The following is a 16,396-nucleotide window of genomic DNA, read 5'->3' as shown; positions in this document are numbered from 1 at the left end:
AAATCCTGAATTCATTCTGCCTTAAAATAAGACAAAATGGTTGTCCCTTAGGCTCATGTCCATACTCTTATATAGGCCTTATACTTATGGACTTTATTGTTACCCAAAAGTTCTGACAGCACTGATGGGGTGACAGAAGGAACCCCCTCCCATTGTTTAACCGCACAAATCAGCAAGGCTCAGCGTATTAAAATCAATTACCGGCATCCTCATTGGCCGCAGAGGATACTGGTAAGAAGTCTGTAAACGCAAGCTTCCGGATTTTTCTCCCTTTAAATGCTGTGATCTCATTTGATCACGGCATCTAAAGGCTTTAATTACCTCGATCGGCATTATTGAGACATTATTATTTGAAACAGCGGACATGGGAAAGTCGCAGATTGTGGCACAAAGGATCTTTGCGTCACAATCTGTGCTAAAAATACCCCTAATTTAGGCAGATTTCTGTTTTGATAAATGAGTCTAGGAGGCTAGAGGGGGTCATATACAAATTTTCTGGACAGTTGGAGCAATTTTGGTTTGGCTTGAATCGAATCGGGTCCGAACCAAATGTTTTTAAAAAATTGGCAAACCAGACCCAAGACCAATGTCAACTGGTTTGCTCATCTCTACTATGAAGGGATCTGGGTGATGACTGTATCATTGTGTTGTCAGGTTCCTATAAGGTGTCAGGATGTCACCGTCTATTTCTCCATGGAGGAGTGGGAGTATTTAGAAGGACACAAAGATCTGTACAAGGACATCATGATGGAGGATCACCGGCCCGTCACATCACCAGGTAATAGACATCACTAAATACACATGTCCTCTCATTATCTGTATGTAAGGAATGAATTCAGTCACTGGATGTGTTTCCTACAGTTAAGGAAGAGATAACAACACCGGAGAGATGTCCCAGTCCTCTTCTTCCACAGGATGGTTCAGAAGAACATCACAGTGTCCCACAGGATGATTCTGGTGAGGAAAATCTTAGAGAACCCCTTTAAAGGGATTCTGTCACCAGTTTTTTACCCCCCCATTTAAAAATATGGTTATATTCATGGAGCTCTAGTGATTCCTAATGTGGTCTTATAACCGAAATCTGTAGGCTAATTTTGTCTAAAAAACGTTATAACTAACCTGTCATTCATCTCACTAAGGTGGCCAAGGGGATGCTCATGTCTTCCAGATGCCGCCCGCACCCGCCGCCGTTCGTGCCCAGCTCCTCCTTTGCTGTCATCGGCACCGCCTCAGAATCCTTTGCTACGCCTCCGGCTCTTCCTCACTCCCCCCTCCTTCTTCTTTAACATCCCGCGCATGCGCACGGGTCTGTGCCTGATGCGCCCGTGCGGACTTCTCCGTTCGGCTTCATGGAGCGAAGTGCGCATGCGCCGGCACTTCGCTCAACCTCCCGATGACCTGAAGGCTGACGGCGGCGGCGGGTGCGGGCGGCATCTGGAAGACATGAGCATCCCCTTGGGCACCTTAGTGAGATGAATGACAGGTTAGTTATAACGTTTTTTAGACAAAATTAGCCTACAGATTTCGGTTATAAGACCACATTAGGAATCACTAGAGCTCCATGAACATAACCATATTTTTAAATGGGGGGGTAAAAAACTGGTGACAGAATCCCTTTAATGATTTGTAAACAAAATATTCAAAACAACTCACTTTATTCAGTATTGTAGTATGAGAGCCACGCACATAAATACATTCACTTACAAGCCTTAGCATGCTATCCGTGAGGTTACCAATGATTGTCTGAGGAATGTTCTGCCATGCTGAATGCATTTGGGGAAGTAAATCATGAAGATCTGCTGCTGGTACTTAACTTTGCTATTGCTGACCAATGGGAGACGAGTCCTGAAACACTGCAGGACATGGTAGCACATTTAGGCCATGCAGGCTGCTCACAGGAGAACGAGAAACATGCGGCTTTGAGCTGTCCTGTTGAAAAACGGCTCCTGGGACATTTTGTAGGAATGACTGTACCACTGGTTCCACGACCAAATCAATGTAAAGCAAAGCTGTAACTGTATCTGAAATAGAGGGGCCTGGCTACTGTACATTATGCCACCCCACACCAGGATCCCAGGTGTGGGACTGGTGTGGCGGTCTTTTGTAAAGGCTTTTTCATGGTATTGCCCATGTGGTCTTCAGACCCATCTCCATCTTTCTTTGTATTCAAGAAAAAAGCAGGACACATCACTGAAGGGGATATAACACCACTGCAGCCTCCATTGCCATCTTAGTAACATAGTATATAAGGCCGAAAAGAGACATTTGTCCACCCAGTTCGGCCTGTTATCCTGCAAGTTGATCCAGAGGAACACAAAAAAAAACTGTGAGGTAGAAGCCAATTTTCCCCACTTAAGGGAATCAGGCAATCAGAATAACTCCCTGGATCAACGACCCCTCTCTAGTAGCTATAGCCTGTAATATTATTACCCTCCAGAAATACATCTAAGTCCCTCTTGAATTCTTTTATTGTACTCACCATCACCACCTCCTTAGGCAGAGGGTTCCATAGTCTCACTGCTCTTACCGTAAAGAATCCTTTTCTATGTATGTGTACAAACCTTCTTTCCTCCAGACGCAGAGGATGTCCCCTCGTCACAGTCACAGTCCTGGGGATAAATAGCTGATGGGAGAGACCTCTGTACTGACCCCTGATATATTTATACATAGTAATTAGATCAGTTGTCTTTTTTCTAAGGTGAATAACCCTAATGTTTATAATCTTTCAGGGTACTGTATTTGCCCCATTCCAGTTATTACTTTAGTTGCCCTCCTCTGAACCCTCTCCAGCTCTGCTATGCCTGCCTTATTCACAGGAGCCCAGAACTGTACACAGTACTCCATGTGTGGTCTGACTAGTGATTTGTAAAGTGGCAGGACTATGTTCTCATCACGGGCATCTATGCCCCTTTTGATGCAACCAATTATCTTATTGGCCTTGGCAGAAGCTGCCTGACACTGGTTTCTACTGCTTAGTTTGCTGTTTACTAAAATTCCTAGGTCCTTTTCCATGTCAGTGTTACTGAGTGTTTTACCATTTAGTATGTATGGGTGACTTGCATTATTCCTTCTCATGTGCATAACCTTACATTTGTCTGTGTTAAACCTCATCTGCCACTTCTCTGCCCAAACCTCTTATCTATCCAGATCCATATGTAGCAGTATATTATTCTCTTTAGTGTTAATTACCTTACACAGTTTAGTGTCATCTGCAAAAATTGATATTTTACTGTGCAAACCTTCTACAAGATCATTAATAAATATATTGAAGAGAATAGGGCCCAATACTGACCCCTGAGGTACTCCACTAGTGACAGTGACCCAATCTAAGTGTGTACCACTAATAATTACCCTCTGTTTTCTATCACTGAGCCAGTTACTTACCCACATACAGACATTTTCTCCCAGTCCGAGCATTCTCATTTTATATACTAACCTTTTATGTGGTACAGTGTCAAATGCTTTGTAGAAGTCCAGATATACAACATCCATTGATTCACCGCTGTCAAGTCTAGAACTTACCTCCTCATAGAAACTGATTAAATTAGTTTGACATGACCGATCCCTCATGAAGCCATGCTGATATGTTATTTGCTTGTTTTCATTGAGATCCTCCAAGATAGCATCTCTTAGAAAACCTTGAAAAAGTTTACCCACTTCAGATGTTAAACTTACCGGCCTATAGTTTCCAGTCTCTGTTTTTGCACCCTTTTTGAATATTGGCACCACATTTGCTATGCGCCAATCCTGTGGAACACTCCCTGTCAGTATAGAGTCTGTATATATCAGAAATAAGGTCTGGCTATGACATTACTTAATTCGCTTAGGATACGGGGGTGTTTGCCATCTGGTCCTGGCGATTTGTCTATTTTAATCTTTTTAAGTCGCTGTTGTACTTCTTCCTGGGTCAGACAGGGCACTTTTAATGGGGAATTTACTTTTACATTCTGCCAGTTTATTTTCTTCGGTGAATACAGTGAAGAAGAAAAATATTAAATAGCTTTGCTTTCTCCTCATCGCTCTATGCAACTCCCCCCTCATTGCTCTGTGGAGGGCTGACACCTTCAGATTTATACTTTTAACATTTATATAATTGAAGAACATTTTAGGGTTAGTTTTGCTCTCTTTGGCAATTAATCTCTCGGTCTCTAGTTTGGCGGCTTTTACTTGTTTTTTACATATTCTATTTTTTTCCTTATAGTTTTTCAGTGCTTCCGTGCTACCCTCCTGTTTTAGTGATTTAAATGCTTTATTTTTGTCATTTATTGCTTTCTTTACAGTTCTATTTATCCATATTGGTTTCTTCTTGTTCCTTAACCCTTTATTCCTATAAGGTATGCACCTCTCACAATTAGATTTTAGGATGCTTTTAAAAATATCCCATTTTGTGGCGTTATTTTTATTTTTGAGGACTTTGTCCCAGTTAGTTACGCTTATGGCCTCTCTTAGTTGGCAAAATTTAGCTTTTTTGAAGTTTGGTATTTTTGTTCCTCCCTGTAGAAATGCTCGTTTGAACGATAATTGGAAGGTTATTACATTATGGTCACTATTCTACGGGTGTCCCCCAACCTGCACGTCTGTTCTGTCAGGTCTATTGGTTAATACTAAGTCCAGTATGGCCGTCCTTCTAGTCGGGTTCTGAACCAGTTGGGAAAGGTAATTGTCTTTGGTTATTGCCAAGAACCTGTTTCCTTTATGAGATGTACTACTTTCAGTTTCCCAGTCTATATCTGGGTAGTTGAAGTCCCCCATAATAACCACCTCATTATGATTTGCCGCCTCGTCTATCTCGTTTAGTAGTTTCTGTGGACTCTGGTATATTAGGCGGTTTATAATAAACTCCTATTAGTAATTTATTATTATTTTTGCCTCCATGTATTTCTACCCACAGTGACTCCACATGTTCATGCCCTTCACTTATATCTTCTTGGACTGTGGGCTTTAGACAGGACTTTACATAAAGACAGACCCCTCCCCCTCTCCGGTTTTAAAGATCCTTTCTAAACAGACTGTCCCTGAACTGACATCCCTCTCATCTGCCAACCGTGCAAACTTGTTACGGTGTGACAGATCAGGGCTAGCCTCCCTGGCACTCTTCCCACTACCCCACTTTCTAACTGTTAGCCAGCTAGCTACCTCACTTTCCTCAGCCTCTATCACCCTCCCCCTCAACCCCATAGAGTGCTTGCTCAGTGAGCAGCAAACGCTTTTCCAAATTGTTAACGCCTCTCAGTGTTGAAACTCGCCCGTTTAGATACTCAATTTGCGATTCCAAACGGGTAATTTGCTCATATTTTGAACAATGATATACACCCTCGAAGGGCTTTTCCAGGACTGCATACATCAGACAAGATGTGCACTGGACTGCACTGTCAATAATGGAACTCATACTAAATGGGGATTACACAACGAAAGCGAAAAATACAATAGAATGCAGTAATAAGAAACTGATTCACTGCAGTATAAAGACTGTTTTTGTTGTGTTTTGCACACTTGTATGTATGTCTATTTTTTTTTGTAACGAAGTACTGTACAATTTTTTTACATCAATCAAATACTTTAATGGTTTGTCTTGTAGCCTATAACAGACCCATTTACCTCCGTCTTAAATGTATAACTGTGATTTATGTTACCATGTGTCAGCTAGAAAAGTGGCTAGTGCTACTGTGTGTAACTGCCAGATGGACTCCATTTAAATCATAATGAGGAGCTCCGCAATGGTCAATGATGGCTTACTGTGCTTCCTTCTACTCATCTTCCTCCCAGCTCCTTTATCTGTCCAGTTCCTTTATCTGTCATCCATTATAGCCCAGGCCTCATTCCCCGCCCTCCCCAGCAGCAGGTGTAATACACTAATCTCATTGCACCTGCTGGGCTGAGTGGGAGAGCGCACAGACCAAAAAAAATCCTCTGGTCTGTGTACTCTCCTCAGCTCAGCAGGAGAGATGACGTCTTCACACAATGCCTACTGCTAGAAAAAGCATACTGTGCTATGTATTACTTTATTAATTTTATTCACAGTACAGGAGCTGCACTACTGTATATGGGGACACTATGGGACAGCACTACTGCAGGAGGCGCCCAAAGTGGGCATAACTACTGTGTGGGGTCAATAAGAGGCACCATTATAGTAAGGGGGAATAACTACTGCGTAGGGGCACAAATGCAGCATAACTACTGCATAGGGGCACTAAGGGTGCATCAGTACTGTTAAAAGGGCACTAAGGGAGAATTCCACTGCGAAAGAGACACTGATGGGAGATAACTATTGTGTTTTTTATTCTTGACAGATAACTGTTGGAACATAGAGAAACAGCTGGTATCTTCAGATGATTGTGGTATCACACAAGTTACATTTGAAGAGAATGCCAATATCCAAGATATATCTTCATCCAATCACACAAAAAATGTATCATTTGATCCTTTAAAACAGGTCCAATCTTATGATTCATCACAGAATGTAACACAGAATAAAAGTTACAGAGTCAGTGTTAAACATGAAACAGCTCAAGTGAAAGAGAAGCCATTTTCATGTCTAGAATGTGGTAAATGTTTTAAGAAGAAACCAGCTCTTGTTGTACATCAGAGAAATCATACAGGGGAGAAGCCATTTTCATGTTCAGAATGTGGGAAATGTTTTAACCTTAAAGCAACTCTTGAAACCCATCAGAGAATTCACACAGGAGAGAGGCCATTTTCATGTTCGGAATGTGGGAAATGTTTTAAGCAGAAATCAAGTTTTTTTGTACATCAGAGAATTCACACTGGGGAGAAGCGATTTTCTTGCTCAGAATGTGGGAAATGTTTTGACCGCAAATCAGCTCTTGATAGCCATCAGAGAATTCACACAGGAGTGAAGCCATTTTCATGTTCGGAATGTGGGAAATGTTTTAACCAGAAATACATTCTTGTTGCACATCAGAGAAGTCACACAGGAGAGAAACCATTTTCTTGCTCAGAATGTGCGAAATGTTTTGACCGCAAATCAGCTCTTGATGTCCATAAGAGAATTCACACTGAAAAGAAGCCATTATCATGTTCAGAATGTGGTAAATGTTTTCACCATAATTCATCTCTTCTTAAACATCAGAGAATTCACACAGGAGAGAAACCATTTTCATGTTCCGAATGTGGGAAATGCTTTCACTGTAATTCATCTCTTCGTAAACATAAGAGAATTCACACAGGAGAGAAGCCATTTTCATGTTCAGAATGCGGGAAATGTTTTAACGATAAATCACGTCTTAATATACATCAGAAAATTCACAAAGCAGAGAAGCCATTTTCATGTTCGGAATGTGGAAAATGTTTTAAGCATAAATTTGTTCTTGTTGGACATCAGAAACTTCACACAGGAGAGAAGCCATTTCCATGTTCAGAATGTGGGAAATGTTATAGCACTAAAACACGTCTTAATCTACATCAGAGAATTCACACAGGAGAGAAACCATTTTCATGTTCTGAATGTGGTAAATGTTTTAACCGTAAATCCGTTCTTGTTACACATCAGAAAATTCATACAGGGAAGAAGCCATTTTCATGTTTACAATGTGGGAAATGTTATAGCACTAAATCGCGTCTTAATCTACATCAGAGAAATCACACAGAGGAGAAGCCATTTTCATGTTCTGAATGTGGAAAATGTTTTATTGAGAAAACATCTCTTGTTATACATCAGAGGGATCACACAGAGGAGAAGCTATTTTCATGTTCGGAATGTGAGAAATGTTTTAAGCAGAAAGGAGCTCTTGTTGTACATCAAAGAGTTCACTCAGGAGAGAGGCCATTTTCTTGTTCAGAATGTGGGAAATGTTTTAAGCAGAAAGGAGCTCTTGTTGTACATCAGAGAGTTCACTCAGGAGAGAGGCCATTTTCATGTTTAGAATGTGGGAAATGTTTTACGCAGAAATCAGGTCTTGTTGCACATCAAACTACTCACACAGGAGAGAAGCCATCTTCATTCTTAGCCAGTTAGTTACCACCCTTACGTGTTTTTATGGTAGTCAGTGTCGTTGGCTTTATTCCATCAGATACTCCTTTTTACAGAGAGATAAAACAGCACCTTGCTTTGAGTTACCAGAGGTAGCTGCAGGGCTATTCTGCAGTAGCTTCAGCCCAAAGGTTTGTGCTGGAAGTACAAAGATCTGCTCACTATGTAGAGGATGGGGATGGTTATTGCACCACTTTCTCCTATTCGAGCAGCACTTCAGTAATCAGCTCCACTCACTACAGAATGGATGAACTACAGTTCAGGTCCTGGAGATACTAAATGCTAGATTGTAGATGTTTGACGTATTTCATATATGTAATAAAGGCCTTGAATGTCAGTATTTGTTAAAATTTATGATTACTTGATTCTTTTACACTTTATAGTTTTTAGTTTTCACTCACTGTGTCCCCACTGAGGTGTTGTGACTGGAGTTGGGGGATCACCTGGAAATGAATTATCGGTTGGGCTGTCCTGTACTGTGCGGTACAGGCTTACGTTCTACTTGCAGGCTCTCTGTGAACCTCTGTCTATTCTGCACATGCGTCACTTCACGGCTTATGATATACGGGATGGCAATCCACTTTTATGTAGTTTGCAGAGTAACCTGAACTCTAGGTAATAAATATAGAGTTTTGTTTAGCTGTTAACCCTTGCTTTGCTACCGGAAAAAAATGGATTAAAATGGAAAATCTGCCAAAAAAGTGAAATTCTGAAATTTCATCTACATTTTCCTTTAATTCTTGTGGAACACCTAAAGGTTTAACAAAGTTTAGTAAAATCAGTTTTGAATACCTTGAGGAGTGTAGTTTCTAAAATTGGGCCATTTATGGGTAGTTTCTATTATGTAAGCCCCACAAGGTGACTTCAGAACTGAACTGGTCCTTAAAAAATTGGGTTTTGGAAATTTTCTTAAAAATTTTAAGATTTGCTTCTAAACTTCTAAGCCTTCTAATGTCCCAAAAAAAGAAAATGTCATTTACAAAATGATCCAAACATGAAGCAGACATATGGGAAATGTAAAGTAATAACTATTTTAAGATGTATCACTATCTGTTTTAAAAACAGAGAAATTGAAATTTTGAAAATTGCAAATTTTTCCAAATTCTTGGTAAATTTGGTTTTTTTTATAAATAAAAATGAAATATTTTGACTCAAATTTACCACTGTTATGAAGTACAATATGTGACATGAAAACAATCTCAGAATGGCTTGGATAAGTAAAAGCGTTTTAAAGTTATCACCACATAAAGTGACACGTCAGATTTGCCAAAAATGGCCTGGTCCTTAAAGGGGTTGTCCGGGTTCAGAGCTGAACCCGGACATCCCTCCATTTTCACCCCGGCAGCCCCCCTGACATGAGCATCGGAGCAGTTCATGCTCTCCTTTGCCCAGCGCTAAATTGAGCAGGGCAAAGGCATTTTCTGGAGATCCGGTGACATACCGGGGCTCTCCATGGGGCTGCCAGGAACCCTGGTGACGTCACCGGCAATGATGGGCGGGATTTAGCTCTGCCCTAGCCAGTAAAATGGCTAGGGCAGAGCTAAAGCCCGCCCCTCAGAGCCGGTGACGTCACCGAACACACTGCCGGGTGGAAGTTTATGCCCGGCAGTGTGTTATTGAAAACAAAAGAGCTCGTGCCCTGAGCGATTTAGCGCAGGGCAAGTAAGCGCATCGGAGCATGAGATTCTCCGATGCTAGCCTCAGGGGGGCTGTCTGGGTGAAAATAAGGGTATGTCCGGGTTCTGAACCCGGACAACCCCTTTAAGGTGAAAAATTTCAGGGTCCTGAAGGGGTTAAAGAAGTCTTATTTACCTCTACCGCCAGAAAAGTATATACAGACAGCGTTAATAATGTCAAATATCCCGAGTAAAGAAACTGCATACATTTTCTGAAATGTGTAGTCTAGATTTGCATAATTGCCAACTGTCCCAAGTTTGCAGGGACTTTACCTTGTTTTTAGACACAGTCCTGGCAAATTCAGGCTTTCTCAGGCAGAAAATGGGCAGAGTTAGGCCCATAAGCGGTTCTTTCAGGACAGAGTTAGGCCTTCCCAGGGACGAAGTTATGACTGTCCCGATTTTTACAAAGCCAAACTTTGGTAAGTGTGGATTTGTGTCCCATCTCAGATATTGGACCTTTTAACCAGTGATGTCACTATTACTAAATGGGAAATGCCAGTGCCTAGGGCGCATTCACATTAGAACAGAGAACACAATCATCACCAATGCTTTCTGGACACTAATTTAGTTGGTACTTCAACCAGTGGCCTAACTTCCTCTCTAGAAAAGCAGATAGTACACCTAAGATAGAAATGTTGGAATGTGAATGATTACAGGTGTGGTCTGATTAGACAATGGGTCTTGCCAGAGGAGTACATAAAAGTGCTTCACCTGCCACACTATAAAAGGTTCTCAGAGGTTACTTTTGGGTAGTGTACCTCTTGGTGAGATATGACTGCTAGACATGCCTCTACGGTGTACCCAGTTGACAGGCTTTCAGATGGACACATAGTTGGACTAAGAGAAGCAGGACGGTTGTTTTGAAGAACTACCTGCAATCTAGGCTTGTCTGACCTAGCTGTTAGGAGATGTTTGGAGCAGAGACTACATGATCATGCGCCTATAGATGTTGATCTTGAAATCATATATGGTTCTGGTCAAATCATTAACATTTTTAAAAGAAGAATATGATCAATTTATGTATGATAATCATTAACATATACATGATGGTATTCTGATATGGGAAACAATGAAAGTATTAGTGAGGGGTAAAATAATGCCATACATAAATGGTTTAAGAAGAAAAAACATATTAGAACTTATCAATATACTCATATACTATACTATATAAAAATGTCTGATAATATATTATAAAAAATAGAAAAAAAAAGATCTTAAATTCTATGCTTATGGTATTAAATCTGGGAAACTATTAGTGAGAATAGCCAAGGGACATGTCAGCATAAAACATATGGAAGCAATGAAAAAGGAAGATCACGAGGTTAATACTTCTAGCCAAATAGCTAATGTTTTTGCAGAATACTATAGTCCTCTGTATGACAGGCGAAATAACGCAGATCTGTTAGAAATTAATTCCTTTTTAAATAACATGGTTATGAAGAAGGCAACAGAAGATAATTTTGAGTAATATGTACAACAAAATATATTTAGAAGGCAGGTTATTGCCATCCTCCAGGCCAGCTTACATCACAGTTATTCCAAAAAAGGGAAGGATGAATTAGTAACAAGCTCATATAGACCCATCTCATTACTTAATCAGGACATTAATGTCCTGACAAAATGACTTATGGGTAATATTGGGAAACTGGTGGGTAATCTTTATAAGACCCCCAAGGCTCAGGGGAGGGCGGGAGGATCCCGGTCAAGCCCTTTTGAGTTGTAAAGGAAGACCAAAAATACTCTATGCAGCCTTATTCACATAAAAAGGTCAGTAGATCAGATGATGATCAGCCGGCACTCTGTTGAAAGAGCGTGGTGCACGTGTCCGAGGTAGCAAACTCACGTAAATAGTAGGAAGAGACCGGCACTCACTATATCTTCTGCAAAGATAATATCTTTATTGGTCACATATAATATTCTGTGACGCGTTTCGGCTCACATCAGGAGCCTTTCTCAAACAGATATGGTATACAAACACACAGTAGCAAACAGGATTTAAATAGCCCGCCAAGGCGGAAGTGACGTCAGGTAACCATAGTAATGAAGTAAACAACAAGACAGAAAAACGTGAAGAAACAATCCCAACCGCAGCAATATCAACAATGATCAAGGTACTATATTATTTAAGCAATTTTTGCAAGGATTGAAGTAGGTTCAAGAAGAAATGATGCCGTTGGGATTTCTTCATGTTTTCTGAAAAAAAAAAAGAAAAAATATGAATAAATAAAGTAATAAGTACATAGAAATTAAAATCAAACTTGGAGATTACAGGAAGCTATTGCGATCATACTCCCGGTTCAAACCCTTGGGCTCAAGTGTCTGCAAAATATGAATCCAATAGGATTCGCGTTTTTTTTAACATTTTGATCCTATCACCCCCTCTGCGAGGTTGTGGTACATGCTCAATAATCTGAAAGCGCAGCTGAGAAACATTATGGTTGCAGCGATCAAAATGGTAGGGGATTGGTAGGAGCAGGTTCTTTTTTCGTATTGTGGACTTATGCTTAGAGAAGCGATCCGTCATCCGCATAGAGGTCTCTCCTATATATAGGAGACCGCACGGACACTTCAATAAGTACACTACGAAGTTACTGTTGCATGTAAAAAATCCATTAACAGGAAATTGCTTTCCTGTATGGGGGTGTGAAAAGTGTTCGCCTCTAATTACACTCGAACAGTGTATGCATCCCAGACAGGGGAATGTACCCGTTTTAGGTGTGGATAAAGTACTTTGTCATTTTTCAATTTGACTGCTACCCACATCAGCCCGTACCACTATTTCGCGAATATTTTTGTTGCGCTTGTAACAGATAAGAGGAGGACTCTGAAATTCCTCCACAGAGGGGTATGCTCTGGACAAAATATTCCAATGTCGATTGAGGATCAATCTACACTTAATTGCTTAAATAATGTAGTACCTTGATCATTGTTGATATTGCTGCGGTTGGGGTTGTTTCTTCACGTTTTTCTGTCTTGTTGTTTACTTCATTACTATGGTTACCTGACGTCACTTCCGCCTTTGTGGGCTATTTAAATCCTGTTTGCTACTGTGTGTTTGTATACCATATCTGTTTGAGAAAGGCTCCTGATGTGAGCCGAAACGCGTCACAGAATATTATATGTGACCAATAAAGATATCATCTTTGCAGAAGATATAGTGAGTGCCGGTCTCTTCCTACTATAAAAAGGTCAGTGGCATGAGGGCAAAACACACCTAGAAGGCAATAGCCGTTTCAAGCTTGTTGAGTTTTTTCAAGGTTTGAAAAACCTGTGTTTTGCCCGCATGACGCTGACCTTTTTTTATGTGCATCTTTTATGTGCCGCGTTCTTTTCTTTTTTTTTCTCTCCTTTGTTGCAAATACTACTTGTTTTTTATGCTGAGCACAACCACTACTCATATTCGATCAGTGCAGCACCAAATTAAATCCCACACCTACAGCAGTGCCAACCGTATCCTCTACATATTAAGACAATGAAACACAAGGCATAAAGATTGGACAGAAGGAAATTTAGGTGGCAATGGTGGCCGATGATTTACTCATGTACGTGAATAGTATAGATCGGGGGATTAACAGGATATTAAAGATCTTAGAGGTATTCGTTGAGTTTTCTGGATATCAAATAAACCAAACAAAATGAGAAGTTTTTATTTTAGTGAAGGGTCTTGGAATCGTGGATATAACCTACACATAGCCAATAAAGGGATTAAATATATTGGAATTAAGATAAATAGGAAAAGGTGCACCACAATGATATACAACTGACAACACTGGCCAATCCCTCAAGCTGATGTTAAGAACGGAGACTTTAGCCAATGTATTCCAGTCAGGAACACATCGGAGTCCTTTTGCACCACCTTAAAGCTATCTCAGTGTGGCACGGGTTTCTACCACTAGACTACCTATGGTGTGTGAACACGGTCTGAGAGGTTCTAAGATACAACTTACAGCCAAGCTCCCACCTACCTCCATAGTGAAAAAACTCATGTAGTGGGAGAGATGTAAGCCCCACCTATAACCGGCCATGTGACACAGGCTAACAGAATGCTACCAGCAGTACGCAATGGCACATTCTAAACATATCAAATGTCCCATGCCACACTGAGATACCTTGATGGTGGTGCAAAAGGGCTTTATACAAATGATGTATCCCCTACAAACACTTCCTTTTCTTTTGAAAACTAGAGATAATAAGGTGATCGAAAACAGTTTTCTTAGATTTACTGTAAATGGTGAAACAAAAGAGCTAGAGTGGCGAGAAACAGTATAGCAGTAAAACAAATGGACATATTGCCTTTTCTGACATGTATTAAGGCTGGTTACAGCCTGCATTTGTGGGAGGGGCTGCTGACTATATGTTCCCCACGCGTCCTCACCTTGAGGACGGTTGCTTCATGCAGCTTCCTCGATCCGTCCCGTCACTTACGGTTCGCAGCGCGTCACATCCGGGGCTCCTCCGAGCGGCGGTCACGTGCTCCTTGCACTCTGGACCCGAGCGCTCCGTCTCCCCCACGCGTCGGCGGGACGGGTAGGGTCCGGCCTGCGGGCTACCCCCTCCTCTGGGTCTCACCCATCCTCTGGCTTGGGCGCTGTCCCAGGCCGGCGTGCGTTCCGGCGGGGGGCGCGCGCCGGAGCTTCTCGGCCGGGCCTGGGCTTCCGGTCACGTGATCAGCGTGCGTTCCAGCTTGGAGCGCACGCCGGAATCCGGCCGGGCCCGGGCCCTCGGTCACCTGCTCGGCGTGGAGCGCGCGCCGGATCCCTCACTCAGGGAAGAAGGTAAGACTCTGTGTCTACATTAACAGTGCCTGGTGTGGAGACGCTGCTGTGGTTTGCAGATACTGCTCACAGGTACTGGAGTTTATGGCTATAAAGTGCCGTCCTTTCTATTTGCCAAGAGAATTCACAGCTGTCATACTCCAACAATAATTGTAAGAACTGTGTCAGCACATCCTTGAGCAGCAGAAAGCTTATCTAGATGCTTTTTTTTCATTAGCTGGAGACTTTAATCATGCTGATTTAAAGGGCGTGTTTCTCAAGGTGTATCAATACATTGTCATTCCAACTAGGGAGAACAGTATACTGGAGCCTACAGAGCCCGTCTCCTCCTCCACATTGGATCTTCTGACCATATAGCTATTATGTTACTACCAGCATACAGACCACGGGTCAGAGTTAATAAACCTGCTCGCAAGCAGGTATGAGTGTGAGCAGAGGGGTCATCAGATACACTCCAAGACTGTTTTAAGATCACGGATTTGAATGTGTTCAAAGATAATGCGACCCATAATGGCACTGTATACAGAGACTGTCTCTGCCTGTATCACCAAATGCATAGACGATGTTACTGTTTTTAAGACTATTACCATCCGTCCGAATTAGAAGCCATGGTGACAGTGCCACTCCTCTGCTGAATGGGCTAAACAACTTTTTCGCATGGTTCAAGGTATTAAGCAGCGCTCCTGCACAGAAATGTGGTGAGCAGTAGTGATGAGCGGCAGGTGCCATATTCGATTTCGACGAAATTCGCGAATATTCGATAGAATATTCGTTTTATATTCGTCGAAATCGAATATTCGTCATTATTCTTGTTATCGCGATTAATATGCGATTTAAATAAACGAATTTCGATTTTAACTTAAAGGCTACTCTCCTATTGAAATCGCAATTCGATTTTTTCAAGTTATAATAATCGAATTTCGATTTTAACTTAGCACTGCTATATGCCATATTAGGCTAACTAATATGGCATATAGCAGTGCTAAGTTAAAATCGAAATTCGATTATTATAACTTGAAAAAATCGAATTGCGATTTCAACGTAATTCTCAAATCCGACAGTACATTCTAGTATATTGAGTCGTTCCCATGGTGATGGGGACGCTCCATAAGCATGGAATATGGCTTCAATGGCTTGGTAGAATTAGCGAATTGACGAATATATTCGTTATATTCCACAAAACGAATATAACGAATGTATTCGTCATATTCCACAAAACGAATATAACGAATGTATTCGTCATATTCCACAAAACGAAGATAACGAAGTATTCTGCATCTTCATTTTAGCTACCTATTCATCAATTTCGCTAATTCTAGCAATGATATAGGAAAGTTGACTATAGAGACAGCTAAGTTTAATTCGCTATGCGATTATATTACTGCTTTTTTTTTAAATAAATAGAATAATTATAATACCTGATAATTATTATAATTATACTATTTATAAAAAAAAGCAGTCATATAATCGCATAGCGAATTATACTTAGCTGTCTCTATAGTCAACTTTCCTATATCATTGCTAGAATTAGCGAAATTGATGAATAGGTAGCGAAAATGAAGATGCAGAATACTTCGTTATCTTCGTTTTGTGGAATATGACGAATACTTCGTTATCTTCGTTTTGTGGAATATGACGAATACATTCGTTATATTCGTTTTGTGGAATATAACGAATATATTCGTCAATTCGCTAATTCTACCAAGCCATTGAAGCCATATTCCATGCTTATGGAGCGTCCCCATCACCATGGGAACGACTCCATATACTAGAATGTACTGTCGGATTTGAGAATTACGTTGAAATCGCAATTTGATTTTTTCAAGTTATAATAATCGAATTTCGATTTTAACTTAGCACTGCTATATGCCATATTAGTTAGCCTAATATGGCATATAGCAGTGCTAAGTTAAAATCGAAATTTGATTATTATAACTTGAAATAATCGAATT

The 16,396-nt window shown here is 40.9% G+C and overlaps 1 protein-coding gene across 1 annotated transcript; it reads left to right on the top strand.

Moving 5' to 3' along the window:
- The first annotated feature begins 728 nt into the window (after positions 1 to 728).
- Positions 729 to 8,340, top strand: LOC122942511 (gastrula zinc finger protein XlCGF26.1-like). Its single transcript, XM_044300176.1, has 3 exons — positions 729 to 778; positions 862 to 957; positions 6,291 to 8,340. Exons 1-3 carry the CDS (start codon positions 745 to 747, stop codon positions 7,973 to 7,975), a joined length of 1,815 nt encoding a protein of 604 aa, XP_044156111.1. The 5' UTR covers positions 729 to 744; the 3' UTR covers positions 7,976 to 8,340.
- The last annotated feature ends 8,056 nt before the right edge of the window (positions 8,341 to 16,396 follow it).

The sequence above is a fragment of the Bufo gargarizans genome, chromosome 6 (genome assembly GCF_014858855.1).
Source record: "Bufo gargarizans isolate SCDJY-AF-19 chromosome 6, ASM1485885v1, whole genome shotgun sequence".
Lineage (NCBI taxonomy): Eukaryota > Metazoa > Chordata > Amphibia > Anura > Bufonidae > Bufo > Bufo gargarizans.
The sequence above is the reverse complement of the archived record's forward strand: the minus strand, read 5'-3'. Positions and strand labels throughout refer to the sequence as shown.